At 50.8% G+C, this 18,942-nt stretch overlaps 1 protein-coding gene across 1 annotated transcript in view; it reads right to left on the bottom strand.

Annotated features, from left to right (window-relative positions):
• Positions 1 to 18,942, bottom strand: part of LOC142486415 (T-cell leukemia homeobox protein 3-like) — a 126,363-nt gene that overhangs the window by 22,268 nt on the left and 85,153 nt on the right. Inside the window, exon 2 of the mRNA XM_075585004.1 lies at positions 12,839 to 13,076. Within this exon, the coding sequence (XP_075441119.1) occupies positions 12,839 to 13,076 (238 nt within the window). The remainder of the gene's footprint in view (positions 1 to 12,838; positions 13,077 to 18,942) is intronic.

An 18,942-nucleotide genomic window follows, 5' to 3' on the forward strand; every position in this document is an offset into this window, starting at 1 on the left:
TGACACAGTCTCCCAGTGACACAGTATCCCAGTGACACAGTATCCCAGTGACACAGTCTCCCAGTGACACAGTCTCCCAGTGACACAGTCTCCCAGTGATACAGTCTCCCAGTGACACAGTCTCCCAGTGACACAGTCTCCCAGTGACACAGTCTCCCAGTGATACAGTCTCCCAGGGACACAGTCTCCCAGTGACACAGTGATACAGTCTTTCAGTGATACAGTGACACAGTCTCCCAGTGACACAGTCTCACAGTCTCACATTCACAGTGAAAGGCTTACAGTCTCCCAGTGATACAGTCTCACAGTCTCACAGTAACAGTGAAAGGCTTACAGTCTCCCAGTGATACAGTCTCACAGTGATACAGTCTCCCAGTGATACAGTCTCCCAATGACACAGTCTCACAGTGACACAGTCTCACAGTGACACAGTCTCCCAGTGATACAGTCTCCCAGTGACACAGTCTCCCAGTGATACAGTCTCCCAGTGACACAGTCTCACAGTCTCACAGTCTCACAGTGACAGTGAAAGGCTTACAGTCTCCCAGTGATACAGTCTCCCAGCGACACAGTCTCACAGTGATACAGTCTCCCAGTGATACAGTCTCCCAGTGATACAGTCTCCCAGTGACACAGTCTCCCAGTGACACAGTGATACAGTCTCCCAGTGATACAGTCTCCCAGTGATACAGTCTCCCAGTGATACAGTCTCCCAGTGATACAGTCTCCCAGTGACACAGTCTCCCAGTGACACAGTCTCCCAGTGATACAGTGATACAGTCTCCCAGTGACACAGTCTCCCAGTGATACAGTCTCCCAGTGACACAGTGATACAGTCTCCCAGTGACACAGTCTCCCAGTGATACAGTCTCCCAGTGACACAGTGATACAGTCTCCCAGTGATACAGTCTCCCAGTGACACAGTGATACAGTCTCCCAGTGATACAGTCTCCCAGTGACACAGTGATACAGTCTCCCAGTGACACAGTCTCCCAGTGATACAGTCTCCCAGTGACACAGTGATACAGTCTCCCAGTGATACAGTCTCCCAGTGACACAGTGATACAGTCTCCCAGTGATACAGTCTCCCAGTGACACAGTGATACAGTCTCCCAGTGACACAGTCTCCCAGTGACACAGTGATACAGTCTCCCAGTGATACAGTCTCCCAGTGATACAGTCTCCCAGTGATACAGTCTCCCAGTGATACAGTCTCCCAGTGACACAGTCTCCCAGTGACACAGTCTCCCAGTGATACAGTCTCCCAGTGACACAGTGATACAGTCTCCCAGTGATACAGTCTCCCAGTGACACAGTCTCCCAGTGATACAGTCTCCCAGTGATACAGTCTCCCAGTGACACAGTGATACAGTCTCCCAGTGATACAGTCTCTCAGTGACACAGAGTCCCAGTGATACAGTCTCCCAGTGATACAGTCTCCCAGTGACACAGTGATACAGTCTCCCAGTGACACAGTCTCCCAGTGACACAGTGATACAGTCTCCCAGTGATACAGTCTCCCAGTGATACAGTCTCCCAGTGATACAGTCTCCCAGTGACGCAGTCTCCCAGTGATACAGTCTCCCAGTGATACAGTCTCCCAGTGACACAGTGATACAGTCTCCCAGTGATACAGTCTCTCAGTGACACAGAGTCCCAGTGATACAGTCTCCCAGTGATACAGTCTCCCAGTGACACAGTGATACAGTCTCCCAGTGACACAGTCTCCCAGTGACACAGTGATACAGTCTCCCAGTGACACAGTCTCCCAGTGATACAGTCTCCCAGTGATACAGTGATACAGTGATACAGTCTCCCAGTGATACAGTCTCCCAGTGACACAGTGATACAGTCTCCCAGTGACACAGTGATACAGTCTCCCAGTGATACAGTCTCCCAGTGATACAGTGATACAGTGATACAGTCTCCCAGTGACACAGTCTCCCAGTGACACAGTGATACAGTCTCCCAGTGATACAGTCTCCCAGTGACACAGTCTCCCAGTGACACAGTCTCCCAGTGATACAGTCTCCCAGTGACACAGTCTCACAGTGACACAGTGATACAGTCTCCCAGTGATACAGTCTCCCAGTGACACAGTCTCCCAGTGACACAGTGATACAGTCTCCCAGTGATACAGTCTCCCAGTGATACAGTCTCCCAGTGATACAGTCTCCCAGTGACACAGTCTCCCAGTGATACAGTCTCCCAGTGACACAGTCTCCCAGTGACACAGTCTCCCAGTGACACAGTCTCCCAGTGATACAGTCTCCCAGGGACACAGTCTCCCAGTGACACAGTGATACAGTCTTTCAGTGATACAGTGACACAGTCTCCCAGTGACACAGTCTCACAGTCTCACATTCACAGTGAAAGGCTTACAGTCTCCCAGTGATACAGTCTCACAGTCTCACAGTAACAGTGAAAGGCTTACAGTCTCCCAGTGATACAGTCTCACAGTGATACAGTCTCCCAGTGATACAGTCTCCCAATGACACAGTCTCACAGTGACACAGTCTCACAGTGACACAGTCTCCCAGTGATACAGTCTCCCAGTGACACAGTCTCCCAGTGATACAGTCTCCCAGTGACACAGTCTCACAGTCTCACAGTCTCACAGTGACAGTGAAAGGCTTACAGTCTCCCAGTGATACAGTCTCCCAGCGACACAGTCTCACAGTGATACAGTCTCCCAGTGATACAGTCTCCCAGTGATACAGTCTCCCAGTGACACAGTCTCCCAGTGACACAGTGATACAGTCTCCCAGTGATACAGTCTCCCAGTGATACAGTCTCCCAGTGATACAGTCTCCCAGTGATACAGTCTCCCAGTGACACAGTCTCCCAGTGACACAGTCTCCCAGTGATACAGTGATACAGTCTCCCAGTGACACAGTCTCCCAGTGATACAGTCTCCCAGTGACACAGTGATACAGTCTCCCAGTGACACAGTCTCCCAGTGATACAGTCTCCCAGTGACACAGTGATACAGTCTCCCAGTGATACAGTCTCCCAGTGACACAGTGATACAGTCTCCCAGTGATACAGTCTCCCAGTGACACAGTGATACAGTCTCCCAGTGACACAGTCTCCCAGTGATACAGTCTCCCAGTGACACAGTGATACAGTCTCCCAGTGATACAGTCTCCCAGTGACACAGTGATACAGTCTCCCAGTGATACAGTCTCCCAGTGACACAGTGATACAGTCTCCCAGTGACACAGTCTCCCAGTGACACAGTGATACAGTCTCCCAGTGATACAGTCTCCCAGTGATACAGTCTCCCAGTGATACAGTCTCCCAGTGATACAGTCTCCCAGTGACACAGTCTCCCAGTGACACAGTCTCCCAGTGATACAGTCTCCCAGTGACACAGTGATACAGTCTCCCAGTGATACAGTCTCCCAGTGACACAGTCTCCCAGTGATACAGTCTCCCAGTGATACAGTCTCCCAGTGACACAGTGATACAGTCTCCCAGTGATACAGTCTCTCAGTGACACAGAGTCCCAGTGATACAGTCTCCCAGTGATACAGTCTCCCAGTGACACAGTGATACAGTCTCCCAGTGACACAGTCTCCCAGTGACACAGTGATACAGTCTCCCAGTGATACAGTCTCCCAGTGATACAGTCTCCCAGTGATACAGTCTCCCAGTGACGCAGTCTCCCAGTGATACAGTCTCCCAGTGATACAGTCTCCCAGTGACACAGTGATACAGTCTCCCAGTGATACAGTCTCTCAGTGACACAGAGTCCCAGTGATACAGTCTCCCAGTGATACAGTCTCCCAGTGACACAGTGATACAGTCTCCCAGTGACACAGTCTCCCAGTGACACAGTGATACAGTCTCCCAGTGACACAGTCTCCCAGTGATACAGTCTCCCAGTGATACAGTGATACAGTGATACAGTCTCCCAGTGATACAGTCTCCCAGTGACACAGTGATACAGTCTCCCAGTGACACAGTGATACAGTCTCCCAGTGATACAGTCTCCCAGTGATACAGTGATACAGTGATACAGTCTCCCAGTGACACAGTCTCCCAGTGACACAGTGATACAGTCTCCCAGTGATACAGTCTCCCAGTGACACAGTCTCCCAGTGACACAGTCTCCCAGTGATACAGTCTCCCAGTGACACAGTCTCACAGTGACACAGTGATACAGTCTCCCAGTGATACAGTCTCCCAGTGACACAGTCTCCCAGTGACACAGTGATACAGTCTCCCAGTGATACAGTCTCCCAGTGATACAGTCTCCCAGTGATACAGTCTCCCAGTGACACAGTCTCCCAGTGACACAGTCTCCCAGTGATACAGTCTCCCAGTGATACAGTCTCCCAGTGATACAGTCTCCCAGTGACACAGTCTCCCAGTGACACAGTCTCCCAGTGATACAGTCTCCCAGTGATACAGTCTCCCAGTGATACAGTCTCCCAGTGACACAGTCTCCCAGTGACACAGTCTCCCAGTGACACAGTCTCCCAGTGATACAGTCTCCCAGTGATACAGTCTCCCAGTGATACAGTCTCCCAGTGATACAGTCTCCCAGTGATACAGTCTCCCAGTGATACAGTCTCCTAGTGATACAGTCTCCCAGTGACACAGTCTCCCAGTGACACAGTCTCCCAGTGATACAGTCTCCCAGTGACACAGTCTCCCAGTGATACAGTCTCCCAGTGACACAGTCTCCCAGTGACACAGTCTCCCAGTGACACAGTCTCCCAGTGATACAGTGACACAGTCTCCCAGTGACAAAGTCTCCCAGTGACACAGTCTTCCAGGGACACAGTATCCCAGTGACACAGTGATACAGTCTCCCAGTTATACAGCCACCCAGTGATACAGTCTCCCAGTGATACAGTCTCCCAGTGATACAGTCTCCCAGTGATACAGTCTCCCAGTGATACAGTCTCCCAGTGATACAGTCTCCCAGTGATACAGTCTCCCAGTGATACAGTCTCCCAGTGACACAGTCTCCCAGTGACACAGTCTCCCAGTGATACAGTCTCCCAGTGACACAGTCTCCCAGTGACACAGTCTCCCAGTGACATAGTCTCCCAGTGACACAGTCTCCCAGTGACACAGTCTCCCAGTGACACAGTCTCCCAGTGATACAGTGACACAGTCTCCCAGTGACACAGTCTCCCAGTGACACAGTCTTCCAGGGACACAGTCTCCCAGTGACACAGTGATACAGTCTCCCAGTTATACAGCCACCCAGTGATACAGTATCCCAGTGACACAGTCTCCCAGTGATACAGTCTCCCAGTGATACAGTCTCCCAGTTATACAGCCACCCAGTGATACAGTATCCCAGGGACACAGTCTTCCAGGGACACAGTCTCCCAGTGATACAGTCTCCCAGTGATACAGTCTCCCAGTGACACAGTGATACAGTCTCCCAGTGATACAGTCTCCCAGTGATACAGTCTCCCAGTGATACAGTCTCCCAGTGATACAGTCTCCCAGTGATACAGTCTCCCAGTGATACAGTCTCCCAGTGATACAGTCTCCCAGTGATACAGTCTCCCAGTGACACAGTGATACAGTCTCCCAGTGATACAGTCTCCCAGTGATACAGTCTCCCAGTGATACAGTCTCCCAGTGACACAGTCTCCCAGTGACACAGTCTCCCAGTGATACAGTCTCCCAGTGATACAGTCTCCCAGTGATACAGTCTCCCAGTGACACAGTCTCCCAGTGACATAGTCTCCCAGTGATACAGTCTCCCAGTGACACAGTCTCCCAGTGACACAGTCTCCCAGTGACACAGTCTCCCAGTGACACAGTCTCCCAGTGACACAGTCTCCCAGTGATACAGTCTCCCAGTGACACAGTCTCCCAGTGACACAGTCTCCCAGTGACACAGTCTCCCAGTGATACAGTCTTCCAGGGACACAGTCTCCCAGTGATACAGTCTTCCAGTGACACAGTCTCCCAGTGACACAGTCTCCCAGTGACACAGTCTCCCAGTGATACAGTCTCCCAGTGACACAGTCTCCCAGTGACACAGTCTCCCAGTGACACAGTCTCCCAGTGACACAGTCTTCCAGGGACACAGTCTCCCAGTGACACAGTCTCCCAGTGATACAGTCTCCCAGTGACACAGTGATACAGTCTCCCAGTGACACAGTGATACAGTCTCCCAGTGATACAGTCTCCCAGTGATACAGTCTCCCAGTGTTACAGTCTCCCAGTGACACAGTCTCCCAGTGATACAGTCTCCCAGTGACACAGTGTCCCAGTGACACAGTCTCCCAGTGATACAGTCTCCCAGTGACACAGTCTCCCAGTGACACAGTCTCCCAGTGACACAGTCTCCCAGTGACACAGTCTCCCAGTGATACAGTCTCCCAGTGATACAGTCTCCCAGTGACACAGTCTCCCAGTGACACAGTCTCCCAGTGACACAGTCTCCCAGTGACACAGTCTCCCAGTGATACAGTCTTCCAGGGACACAGTGATACAGTCTCCCAGTGACACAGTGATACAGTCTCCCAGTGACACAGTCTCCCAGTGATACAGTCTCCCAGTGACACAGTCTCCCAGTGATACAGTCTCCCAGTGATACAGTCTCACAGTCTCACAGTAACAGTGAAAGGCTTACAGTCTCCCAGTGATACAGTCTCCCAGTGATACAGTCTCCCAGTGATACAGTCTCCCAGTGATACAGTCTCCCAGTGACACAGTCTCCCAGTGACACAGTCTCCCAGTGATACAGTCTCCCAGTGATACAGTCTCCCAGTGATACAGTCTCCCAGTGACACAGTCTCCCAGTGACACAGTCTCCCAGTGACACAGTCTCCCAGTGATACAGTCTCCCAGTGATACAGTCTCCCAGTGACACAGTCTCCCAGTGATACAGTCTTCCAGGGACACAGTGATACAGTCTCCCAGTGATACAGTCTCCCAGTGACACAGTCTCCCAGTGACACAGTCTCCCAGTGACACAGTCTCCCAGTGACACAGTCTCCCAGTGATACAGTCTCCCAGTGACACAGTCTCCCAGTGACACAGTCTCCCAGTGATACAGTCTCCCAGTGACACAGTCTCCCAGTGACACAGTCTCCCAGTGACACAGTCTCCCAGTGATACAGTCTCCCAGGGACACAGTCTCCCAGTGACACAGTGATACAGTCTCCCAGTGACACAGTCTCCCAGTGACACAGTCTCCCAGTGACACAGTCTCCCAGTGACACAGTCTCCCAGTGATACAGTCTCCCAGTGATACAGTCTCCCAGTGACACAGTCTCCCAGTGATACAGTCTCCCAGTGACACAGTGACACAGTCTCCCAGTGACACAGTCTCCCAGTGACACAGTCTCCCAGTCTCACATTCACAGTGACAGTGAAAGGCTTACAGTCTCCCAGTGATACAGTCTCACAGTGATACAGTCTCCCAGTGATACAGTCTCCCAGTGATACAGTCTCCCAGTGACACAGTGATACAGTCTCCCAGTGATACAGTCTCCCAGTGATACAGTCTCCCAGTGACACAGTCTCCCAGTGACACAGTCTCCCAGTGACACAGTCTCCCAGTGACACAGTCTCCCAGTGATACAGTCTCCCAGTGACACAGTCTCCCAGTGATACAGTCTCCCAGTGATACAGTCTCCCAGTGATACAGTCTCCCAGTGACACAGTGTCCCAGTGACACAGTGATACAGTCTCCCAGTGACACAGTCTCCCAGTGATACAGTCTCCCAGTGATACAGTCTCCCAGTGACACAGTCTCCCAGTGATACAGTCTCCCAGTGATACAGTCTCCCAGTGACACAGTCTCCCAGTGACACAGTGACACAGTCTCCCAGTGATACAGTCTCCCAGTGACACAGTCTCCCAGTGACACAGTGACACAGTCTCCCAGTGATACAGTCTCCCAGTGACACAGTCTCCCAGTGACACAGTCTCCCAGTGACCCAGTCTCCCAGTGACCTAGTCTCCCAGTGATACAGTCTCCCAGTGATACAGTCTCCCAGTGACACAGTCTCCCAGTGACACAGTGATACAGTCTCCCAGTGATACAGTCTCCCAGTGATACAGTCTCCCAGTGATACAGTCTCCCAGTGTTACAGTCTCCCAGTGACACAGTCTCCCAGTGATACAGTCTCCCAGTGACACAGTCTCCCAGTGATACAGTCTCCCAGTGACACAGTCTCCCAGTGATACAGTCTCCCAGTGATACAGTCTCCCAGTGATACAGTCTCCCAGTGATACAGTCTCCCAGTGATACAGTCTCCCAGTGATACAGTCTCCCAGTGATACAGTGATACAGTCTCCCAGTGACACAGTCTCCCAGTGACACAGTCTCCCAGTGATACAGTCTCCCAGTGATACAGTCTCCCAGTGATACAGTCTCCCAGTGATACAGTCTCCCAGTGATACAGTCTCCCAGTGATACAGTCTCCCAGTGACACAGTCTCCCAGTGATACAGTCTCCCAGTGATACAGTGATACAGTCTCCCAGTGACACAGTCTCCCAGTGACACAGTCTCCCAGTGACACAGTCTCCCAGTGATACAGTCTCCCAGTGACAGTCTCCCAGTGACAGTCTCCCAGTGACAGTCTCCTAGTGACAGTCTCCCAGTGACACAGTCTACCAGTGACACAGTCTCCCAGTGACACAGTCCCCCAGTGACAGTGACACAGTCTCCCAGTGACAATGACACAGTCTCCCAGTGACAGTCTCCCAGTGACACAGTCTCCTAGTGACAGTCTCCCAGTGACAGTCTCCCAGTGACACAGTCTCCTAGTGACAGTCTCCCAGTGACAGTCTCCCAGTGACAGTCTCCTAGTGACAGTCTCCCAGTGACACAGTCTACCAGTGACACAGTCTCCCAGTGACACAGTCTCCCAGTGACACAGTCTCCCAGTGACAGTCTCCCAGTGACAGTCTCCTAGTGACAGTCTCCCAGTGACACAGTCTCCCAGTGACACAGTCTCCCAGTGACATCTCCTAGTGACAGTCTCCCAGTGATACAGTCTCCCAGTGATACAGTCTCCCAGTGATACAGTCTCCCAGTGACACAGTCTCCCAGTGACACAGTCTCCCAGTGATACAGTCTCCCAGTGATACAGTCTCCCAGTGATACAGTCTCCCAGTGATACAGTCTCCCAGTGACACAGTCTCCCAGTGATACAGTCTTCCAGGGACACAGTCTCCCAGTGATACAGTCTCCCAGTGATACAGTCTCCCAGTGACACAGTCTCCCAGTGACACAGTCTCCCAGTGATACAGTCTCCCAGTGATACAGTCTCCCAGTGATACAGTCTCCCAGTGACACAGTCTCCCAGTGACAGTCTCCCAGTGACACAGTCTCCTAGTGACACAGTCTCCCAGTGACAGTCTCCCAGTGACACAGTCTCCTAGTGACAGTCTCCCAGTGACAGTCTCCCAGTGACAGTCTCCTAGTGACAGTCTCCCAGTGACACAGTCTACCAGTGACACAGTCTACCAGTGATACAGTCTCCCAGTGACACAGTCTCCCAGTGACACAGTCTCCCAGTGACAGTCTCCCAGTGACAGTCTCCTAGTGACAGTCTCCCAGTGACACAGTCTACCAGTGACACAGTCTCCCAGTGACATCTCCTAGTGACAGTCTCCCAGTGATACAGTCTCCCAGTGATACAGTCTCCCAGTGATACAGTCTCCCAGTGATACAGTCTCCCAGTGATACAGTCTCCCAGTGACACAGTCTCCCAGTGACCCAGTCTCCCAGTGACACAGTCTCCCAGTGATACAGTCTCCCAGTGATACAGTCTCCCAGTGATACAGTCTCCCAGTGATACAGTCTCCCAGTGATACAGTCTCCCAGTGATACAGTCTCCCAGTGATACAGTCTCCCAGTGACACAGTCTCCCAGTGACACAGTCTCCCAGTGACACAGTCTCCCAGTGACACAGTCTCCCAGTGACACAGTCTCCCAGTGACACAGTCTCCCAGTGACACAGTCTCCCAGTGACACAGTGTCCCAGTGACACAGTGTCCCAGTGACACAGTCTCCCAGTGACACAGTCTCCCAGTGACACAGTCTCCCAGTGACACAGTCTCCCAGTGATACAGTCTACCAGTGACACAGTCTCCCAGTGACACAGTCTCCCAGTGACACAGTCTCCCAGTGATACAGTCTCCCAGTGATACAGTCTCCCAGTGACACAGTCTCCTAGTGACAGTCTCCCAGTGACCCAGTCTCCCAGTTACACAGTTCCCCACACACACACAGCCTGGCACACACACACAGCCTGGCACACACACACAGCCTGGCACACACACACAGCCTGGCACACGCACACGCACACGCACACATACATATACACACACACATAGCCTGGCACACACACACAGCCTGGCACACACACAGCCTGGCACACACACACACACACACACACACACACACAGACTAGCACACACACAGCCTGGCGCACACACACACACACAGACACACAGACTGACACACACACACAGCCTGGCACACACACACACAGCCTGGCACACACACAGCCTGGCACACACACAGACTGGCACACACACAGACTGACACACACACACACACACAGCCTGGCACACACACAGCCTGGCACACACACACAGCCTGGCACACACACACACAAAGCCTGGCACACACACACACAGCCTGGCGCACACACACACACAGCCTGGCACACGCACACATACATATACACACACACACACACAGCCTGGCACACACACAGCCTGGCACACACACACAGCCTGGCACACACACACACAAAGCCTGGCACACACACACAAAGCCTGGCACACACACACAGCCTGGCACACACACACACAGCCTGGCACACACACACAGCCTGGCACAGACACAGCCTGGCACACACACACACAGCCTGGCACACACACACAGCCTGGCACACACACAGACAGCCTGGCACACACACACAGCCTGGCACACACACACAGCCTGGCACACACACACACAGCCTGGCACACACACACACACAGCCTGGCACACGCACACGCACACATACATATACACACACAGACTGGCACACACACACACAGACTGGCACACACACACACACAGCCTGGCACACACACAGCCTGGCACACACACAGCCTGGCACACACACAGACTGGCACACACACACAGCCTGGCACACACACACACAGCCTGGCACACACACACAGCCTGGCACACACACTGTGACCTCTTCTCTTTTCTCTGTACACACTCTCTCTAGGTGACCTAATAACATCTTTTGGGTTTAATTATCACCTCTATGCTGACGAGACACAAATATACTTTTCAACACCCGACCTTACACCTGCTGTACAGACCAAAGTTTCTGAATGTCTCTCTGCTATATCATCCTGGATGGCCCTCCGCCGACTGAAACTCAACATGGCTAAAACAGAGCTCCTCATACTTCCTCCCAAACCTGGCCCTACTACCTCCTTTCACATTACTGTTGGAACTACAATCATTCACCCAGTAGCCCAAGCACTCTGCCTAGGGGTCACACTCGACTCCTCTCTCACATTCGCCCCTCACATTCAAAACATTTCTAAAACTTGTCGCTTTTTCCTCCGCAATATAACAAAGATACGCCCTTTCCTCTGTTGCTCGACTGCTAAAACTCTGACTCAGGCCCTCATTCTCTCCCGTCTTGATTACTGCAACCTCCTGCTGTCCGGCCTTCCTACCTCTCACCTGTCTCCCCTACAATCTATCCTAAACGCTGCTGCCAGAATCACTCTACTCTTTCCTAGATGTGTCTCAGCGTCTCGCCTCCTGAAATCCCTCTCCTGGCTTCCAATCAAATCCCGCATCTCACACTCCATTCTCCTCCTCACTTTTAAAGCTTTACACTCTTCTGCCCCTCTTTACATCTCAGCCCTAATTTCTCGCTATACACCCCTCTGCCCCTCCTTACATCTCAGCCCTAATTTCTCGCTATGCACCATCCAGACTCTCTACCCCCTTTGTATCTAAAGTCCTCTCCCGCCTCAAACCATTCTCACTGACTGCCCCACACCTCTGGAATGCTCTTCAACTCTCTATCCACATTTAAGACCCACCTCCAAAACACACCTGCTTAAGGAAGCATATAAGTAGCACCGTGTCTGATAATTAACACCTCATACATTAGATGGCCCCCTGCAGACCAACCTTCCGACACCCCGACCTCACTCCCCCACCTCCCTCCCTCTTCACCCCAAACTCACTCCCCCGCCTCCCTTCCCCTTCACTCAACCTCACTCCCGCACCTCCATTCCCCTTCACCCAAAATCACTCCCCCAACTCCCTTCCTCTTCACCCAAAATCACTCCCCCAACCCCCTTCCCCTTCACCTCAACCTGACTAACCCACCCCCTTCCCCTTCATCCCAACCTTCCTACACCCCAACCTCACTCCCCCATCTCCCTTTCCCTTCACCCCAACCTCACTCTCCCACCTCCCTTCCCCTACACCCCAACCTCACTCCCCCATCTCCCTTCCCCTTCACCCCAACCTCACTCCCACCTCCCTTCCCCTTCACCCCAACCTCACTCCCACCTCCCTTCCCCTTCATCCAAACCTCACTCCCCCACTTCCCTTCCCCTTCATCCCAACCTCACTCCCCACACCCATCCCCTTCATCCCAACCTCCCTGCCCCCCAACCTCACTCACCCAATTCCCTTCCCCCACTTCCCTTCCCCCTCCCCACAACCTTATTCCCCCACCTCAATTCTCCTTCTCCCCATCCTCACTCCCCCACCTACCTTCTCCTTCTCTGCCACCGCCCCTACCCTCTCTCCTCTCCTTCTCTCTCGCCCCTTTCCTTCTCTCCTGTCCTACCCCCCTCTCTTCTCACCTCCACTTGGTCCGGCGGTTCTGGAACCATGTCTTAACCTGGGAATCGCTCATGCGCAAGGTTTTTGCGAGTGACGCTCTTTCCGCAGACGCCAGATATTTCTGCCGGTGAAACCTCTTCTCCAGCTCGCAGATCTGCAGGCGACTGAACGATGTACGGGGCTTCTTCCGCTTCGGGGGGGTGCGGTTCTGATATGGGTGTCCAATCCGACGGGTGATGGAGAACGGAGAAAGAGCGGCTGCAGGAGGAACCAGAATAGGAAAGGGTTAAAAAGAGACCTATGTTACTGTGACAAGCTGCGGTGAGAGGGACAGACTCCCTATAACTCCTCCTATTACCCCATATACCCCCTCCCTATAACTCCTCCTATTACCCCATATACCCCCTCCCTATAACTCCTCCTATTACCCCATATAACCGCTCCCTATAACTCCTCCTATTACCCCATATACCCCCTCCCTATAACTCCTCCTATTACCCCATATACCCCCTCCCTATAACTCCTCCTATTACCCCATATAACCGCTCCCTATAACTCCTCCTATTACCCCATATACCCCCTCCCTATAACTCCTCCTATTACCCCATATACCCCCTCCCTATAACTCCTCCTATTACCCCATATAACCCCTCCCTATAACTCCTCCTATTACCCCATATAACCGCTCCCTATAACTCCTCCTATTACCCCATATACCCCCTCCCTATAACTCCTCCTATTACCCCATATACCCCCTCCCTATAACTCCTCCTATTACCCCATATACCCCCTCCCTATAACTCCTCCTATTACCCCATATAACCCCCCCTATAACTCCTCCTATTACCCCATATACCCCCTCCCTATAACTCCTCCTATTACCCCATATAACCCCCCCTATAACTCCTCCTATTACCCCATATACCCCCTCCCTATAACTCCTCCTATTACCCCATATACCCCCTCCCTATAACTCCTCCTATTACCCCATATAACCCCTCCCTATAACTCCTCCTATTACCCCATATAACCCCTCCCTATATCTCCTCCTATTACCCCATATACTCCCTCCCTATAACTCCTCCTATTACCCCATATACCCCCTCCCTATAACTCCTCCTATTACCCCATATAACCCCTCCCTATAACTCCTCCTATTACCCCATATAACCCCTCCCTATATCTCCTCCTATTACCCCATATAACCCCTCCCTATATCTCCTCCTATTACCCCATATAACCCCTCCCTATATCTCCTCCTATTACCCCATATACCCCCTACCTATAACTCCTCCTATTACCCCATATAACCCCTCCCTATATCTCCTCCTATTACCCCATATACCCCCTCCCTATAACTCCTCCTATTACCCCATATAACCCCTCCCTATATCTCCTCCTATTACCCCATATAACCCCTCCTTATATCTCCTCCTATTACCCCATATAGCCCCTCCCTATAACTCCTCCTATTACCCCATATACCCCCTCCCTATAACTCCTATTACCCCATATACTCCCTCCCTATAACTCCTCCTATTACCCCATATAACCGCTTCCTATAACTCCTCCTATTACCGCATATAACCCCTCCATATAACTCCTCCTATTACCCCATATAACCTCTCCCTGTAACTCCTCCTATTACCCCTTATAACCCCTCCCTATAACTCCTCCTTTTTACCCCTTATAACCCCTCCCTATAACTCCTCCTATTACCCCATATAACCGCACCCTATAACTCCCCCGATTACCCCATATAACCTCTCCCTATAACTCCTCCTATTACCCCATGTAACCCCTCCCTATAACTCCTCCTATTCCCCCATATAACTGCTCCCTATAACTCCTCCTATTCCCCCATATAACTGCTCCCTATATCTCCTCCTATTACCCCATATAACATCTCCCCATAACTCCTCCTATTACCCCATATACCCCCTTCCTATAACTCCTCCTATTACCCCATATAACCGCTCCCTATAACTCCTCCTATTACCCAATATAACCGCTCCCTATAACTCCTCCTATTACCCCATATAACCTCTCCCTATAACTCCTATTACCCCATAAAACCTCTCCCTATAACTCCTATTACCCCATATAACCTCTCCCTATAACTCCTCCTATTACCCCATATAACTCCTCCTATTACCTCATATAACCTCTCCCTATACTGTAACTCCTCCTATTACCCCATATAACCTCTCCCTATAACTCCTCCTATTACCCCATATAACCTCTCCCTATAACTCCTATTACCCCATATAACCGCACTCTATAACTCCTCCGATTACCCCTTATAACCGCTCCCTATAACCCCTCCAATTACCCCATATGCCCGCTCCCTATAACCCCTCCGATTACCCCATATAACACCTCCCTTTTTCTCCTCCGATTACCCCTTATAACCGCTCCCTATAACCCCTCCGATTACCCCATATATCCACTCCCTATAACCCCTCGATTACCCCATATCCCCGCTCCCTATAACTCCTCCAATTGCCCCATATAACCGCTCCCTATAACTCCTATTGCCCCTGACAGGTCCCTCCCCAGTGGGCTATGGACATTGTGACGGTGGGGGGGGGGGGGGGGGGGGGGAGGGGGGGTTAAGGATGCTGCTCTTAATAAAGATCAAGCTTGCCAATACCCCTACCTGTCAGTAATACATTGGTATTATGTGTTATATGTATATACACACACACACACACACACACACACACACACACACACACACACACACACACACACACACACACACACACACACACACACACACACACACACACACACGTGAAAAAGAAAGTACACCCTCTGAGTTCCATGGTTTTACATATCAGGACATAATAACAATCATCCTTAGCAGGTCTAAAATTAGGTAAATACAACCTCAGATGAACAACAACACATGACATATTACACCGTGTGTGTGTGTGTGTGTGTGTGTGTGTGTGTGTGTGTGTGTACACATGACATATTACACCGTGTCATGATTTATTTAACAAAAATAAAGCAAACATGGAGAAGCCATGTGTGAAAAACTAAGTACACCCTTACTGCTTCCATAGGAATTAAGATGCTTAGTAGCAGACAGGTGCTGCTAATCAAATGCCCTGGATTAATTGATCATCAGCAAGTGTGACCACCTCTATAAAAGCCGACATTTTAGCAGTTTGCTGGTCTGGAGCATTCAGGTGTGTGTTAACACAATGCCAAAGAGGAAAGACATCAGCAATGATCTTAGAGACGCAATTGTTGCTGCCCATCAATCTGGGAAGGGTTATAAGGCCATTTCCAAACAATTTAAAGTCCATCATTCTACAGTGAGAAAGATTATTCAAAAGTGGAAAACATTCAAGACAGTTGTTGCCAATCTTCCCAGGAGTGGACGTCCCAGCAAATTCACCACAAGGTCAGACCGTGCAATGCTCAGAGAAATTGCAAAAAAACCAAGAGTTACATCTCAGACTCTACAGGCCTCAGTTAGCATGTTAAATGTTAAAGTTAATGACAGTACAATTAGAAAAAGACTGAACAAGTATGGTTTGTTTGGAAGGGTTGCCAGACGAAAGCCTCTTCTCTCTAAAAAGAACATGGTAGCACGGCTTAGGTTTGCAAAGTTGCATTTGAACAAACCACAAGACTTCTGGAACAATGTCCTTTGGACAGACAAGACCAAAATGGAGATGTTTGGCCATAATGCACAGTGCCATGTTTGGCGAAAACCAAACACAGCATATCAGCACAAACACCTCATACCAACTGTCAAGCACGGTGGTGGAGGGGTGATGATTTGGGCTTGTTTTTGCAGCCACAGGATCTGGGAACCTTGCAGTCATTGAGTCAACCATGAACGCCTCTGTATACCAAAGTATTCTAGAGTCAAATGTGAGGCCATCTGTCCGACAGTTAAAGCTTGGCCGAAATTGGGTCATGCAACAGGACAATGATCCCAAGCACACCAGCAAATCTACAACAGAATGGCTGAAAAAGAAAAGAATCAAGGTGTTGCAATGGCCCAGTCAAAGTCCAGACCTCAACCCGATTGAAATGCTGTGTCTGGACCTTAAGAGAGCTGTGCATAAACAAATGCCCACAAACCTTAATGAACTGAAGCAACGTTGTAAAGAAGACTGGGCCAAAATTCCTCCACAACGTTGTGAGAGACTGATAAAGTCATACAGAAAACGATTACTTCAAGTTATTGCTGGTAAAGGTGGTTCTACAAGCTGTTGAATCATAAGGTATACTTAGTTTTTCACACATGGCTTTCTTCATTTTGGCTTTATTTTTGTTAAATAAATCATGGCACGGTGTAATATGTCATGTGTTGTTGTTCACCTGAGGTTGTATTTACCTCATTTTAAGACCTGCTAAGGAACAGATGATTGTTATTATGTCCTGATATGTAAAGCCATAGAATTCAAAGAATTCTTTTCACATGACTGTATATATAAAAATGAAGGAAAGGAGGAGCACACAGGAGACTTGATTTGAGTTTTGAAAAACTTCAATAAGGTATTCACAGCATCAGAGCTTTAGTACAGATAACGTTTCAGGACTAATGTGTCCCTTCCTCAGATCCTTGGATTTGTGTGAACACTCTGAATACAGTTTATTTGGAATTTTCCTGGTGAGTGCTGTCTTTTTACCACCTTGCTGGTGATTACATGCAATATATATATATATGTGTAGCCCTGTGTAGTTTGGGCTATTATTCTGTCCTGCTGGCAGTAAAGCCTAGTAAGGGCAGGTTTGCCAGAAGTAATCATGGTTTTTCCCCACTTCATGCAGTGCAGTGAGTCAGTGAAGGCAGTGTCATCAGGCCTTGTGTCCAATAAGAGACACAGGGGCGGTGCTTACTGGAGCTGTACTTAATGCATGGCACTTCCTGATTTAGTCATTCTGTCCCTATCGTGAGAGGGACAAGGTTTACCCAACCAAGCTGTCAGGGCTCTGGCAGGCTTGAGGCCCTCCCTCAGGGGGGCGGTGAGGAGACCCATACCTCCTATCCCACAAGGGGATAGGGGAAGAGCTAGGAGCACTCTCAGTGCCCTTGGCTGGGAGTAGGACCCAGGGACATCCTGAGGGTGGATACCCTACGATAATAATAACATGTTCTTGTATAGCGCTGCTAGTTTTACATAGCGCTTTACAGAGACATATTGCAGGCTCAGGTCCCGGCCCCGTGGAGCTTACAATCTATGTTTTTGGTGCCTGAGGCACAGGGAGATAAAGTGACTTGCCCAAGGTCACAAGGAGCCGACACCGGGAATTGAACCAGGTTCCCCTGCTTCACACTCAGTGCCAGTCAGTGTCTTTACACACTGAGCCGCTCCTTCTCCCTTGATCTGCTGTGACTTACTTACTGGTTAATACCGCTAAGGTAATGAAGGGGTTAACCCCTCCCGCTACCCACCCGGTAGGCCTAAACATCCATCCTTGGGGCTACTACCCCCTTCACCCACCCTCGCTACCCACAATAAAAACAATACACACAACAGCCCCACTACCCACCCCAATAAACATTACTATATCTAATACAAAACCCACCCTCCCCCTGTGCCCCCCATAAAAACACGATTTATCATTTTACATACACAATTAATACCCCAGGCCGGCGGGGGTCCCTGGTGGTTCCGACAGGTGTCCTCAGGCCCCACAGTGCACCCCGGGGGGTGCCCACAGGTGTCTGGGGGCCTCCGGGTGGTCCCCGCTAGGCTCCGTGGACCTCCAGGTGATGTCTGGGGGCCCGGGTGGTGTCTGTGGGAGTCTGGGGGGGTCCAAGGATCGTCCCCACAGGTGTCTGGGGGCCCTCGGGTGGTTCCCATGGGGGTCTGGGGGCACTCAGGTGGTCCCTGTGGGTCCACGGGGCCCCCACAGCTGTGGGGCCCCCGGTTCTTCCCCGCAGGTGTCCCCCATGGGTCCTCAGGTGGTACCCATGGGCATCCGGCGGTCCTCGAGTGGTACCCATGGGTCCTCAGGTGGTCTCCATGGGTCCCCACTGGCCTGCGGTACCATTCTTGTATGTAAAAAATAAAACATAGCCTACATTTAAATCAATACCCCCCCTCCCTCCACCACTAAACACATAAATATATACATGCAGTACAGTAAGGGG

This window comes from Ascaphus truei, unplaced genomic scaffold (assembly GCF_040206685.1).
Source record: "Ascaphus truei isolate aAscTru1 unplaced genomic scaffold, aAscTru1.hap1 HAP1_SCAFFOLD_849, whole genome shotgun sequence".
In the NCBI taxonomy this organism is placed as follows: domain Eukaryota; kingdom Metazoa; phylum Chordata; class Amphibia; order Anura; family Ascaphidae; genus Ascaphus; species Ascaphus truei.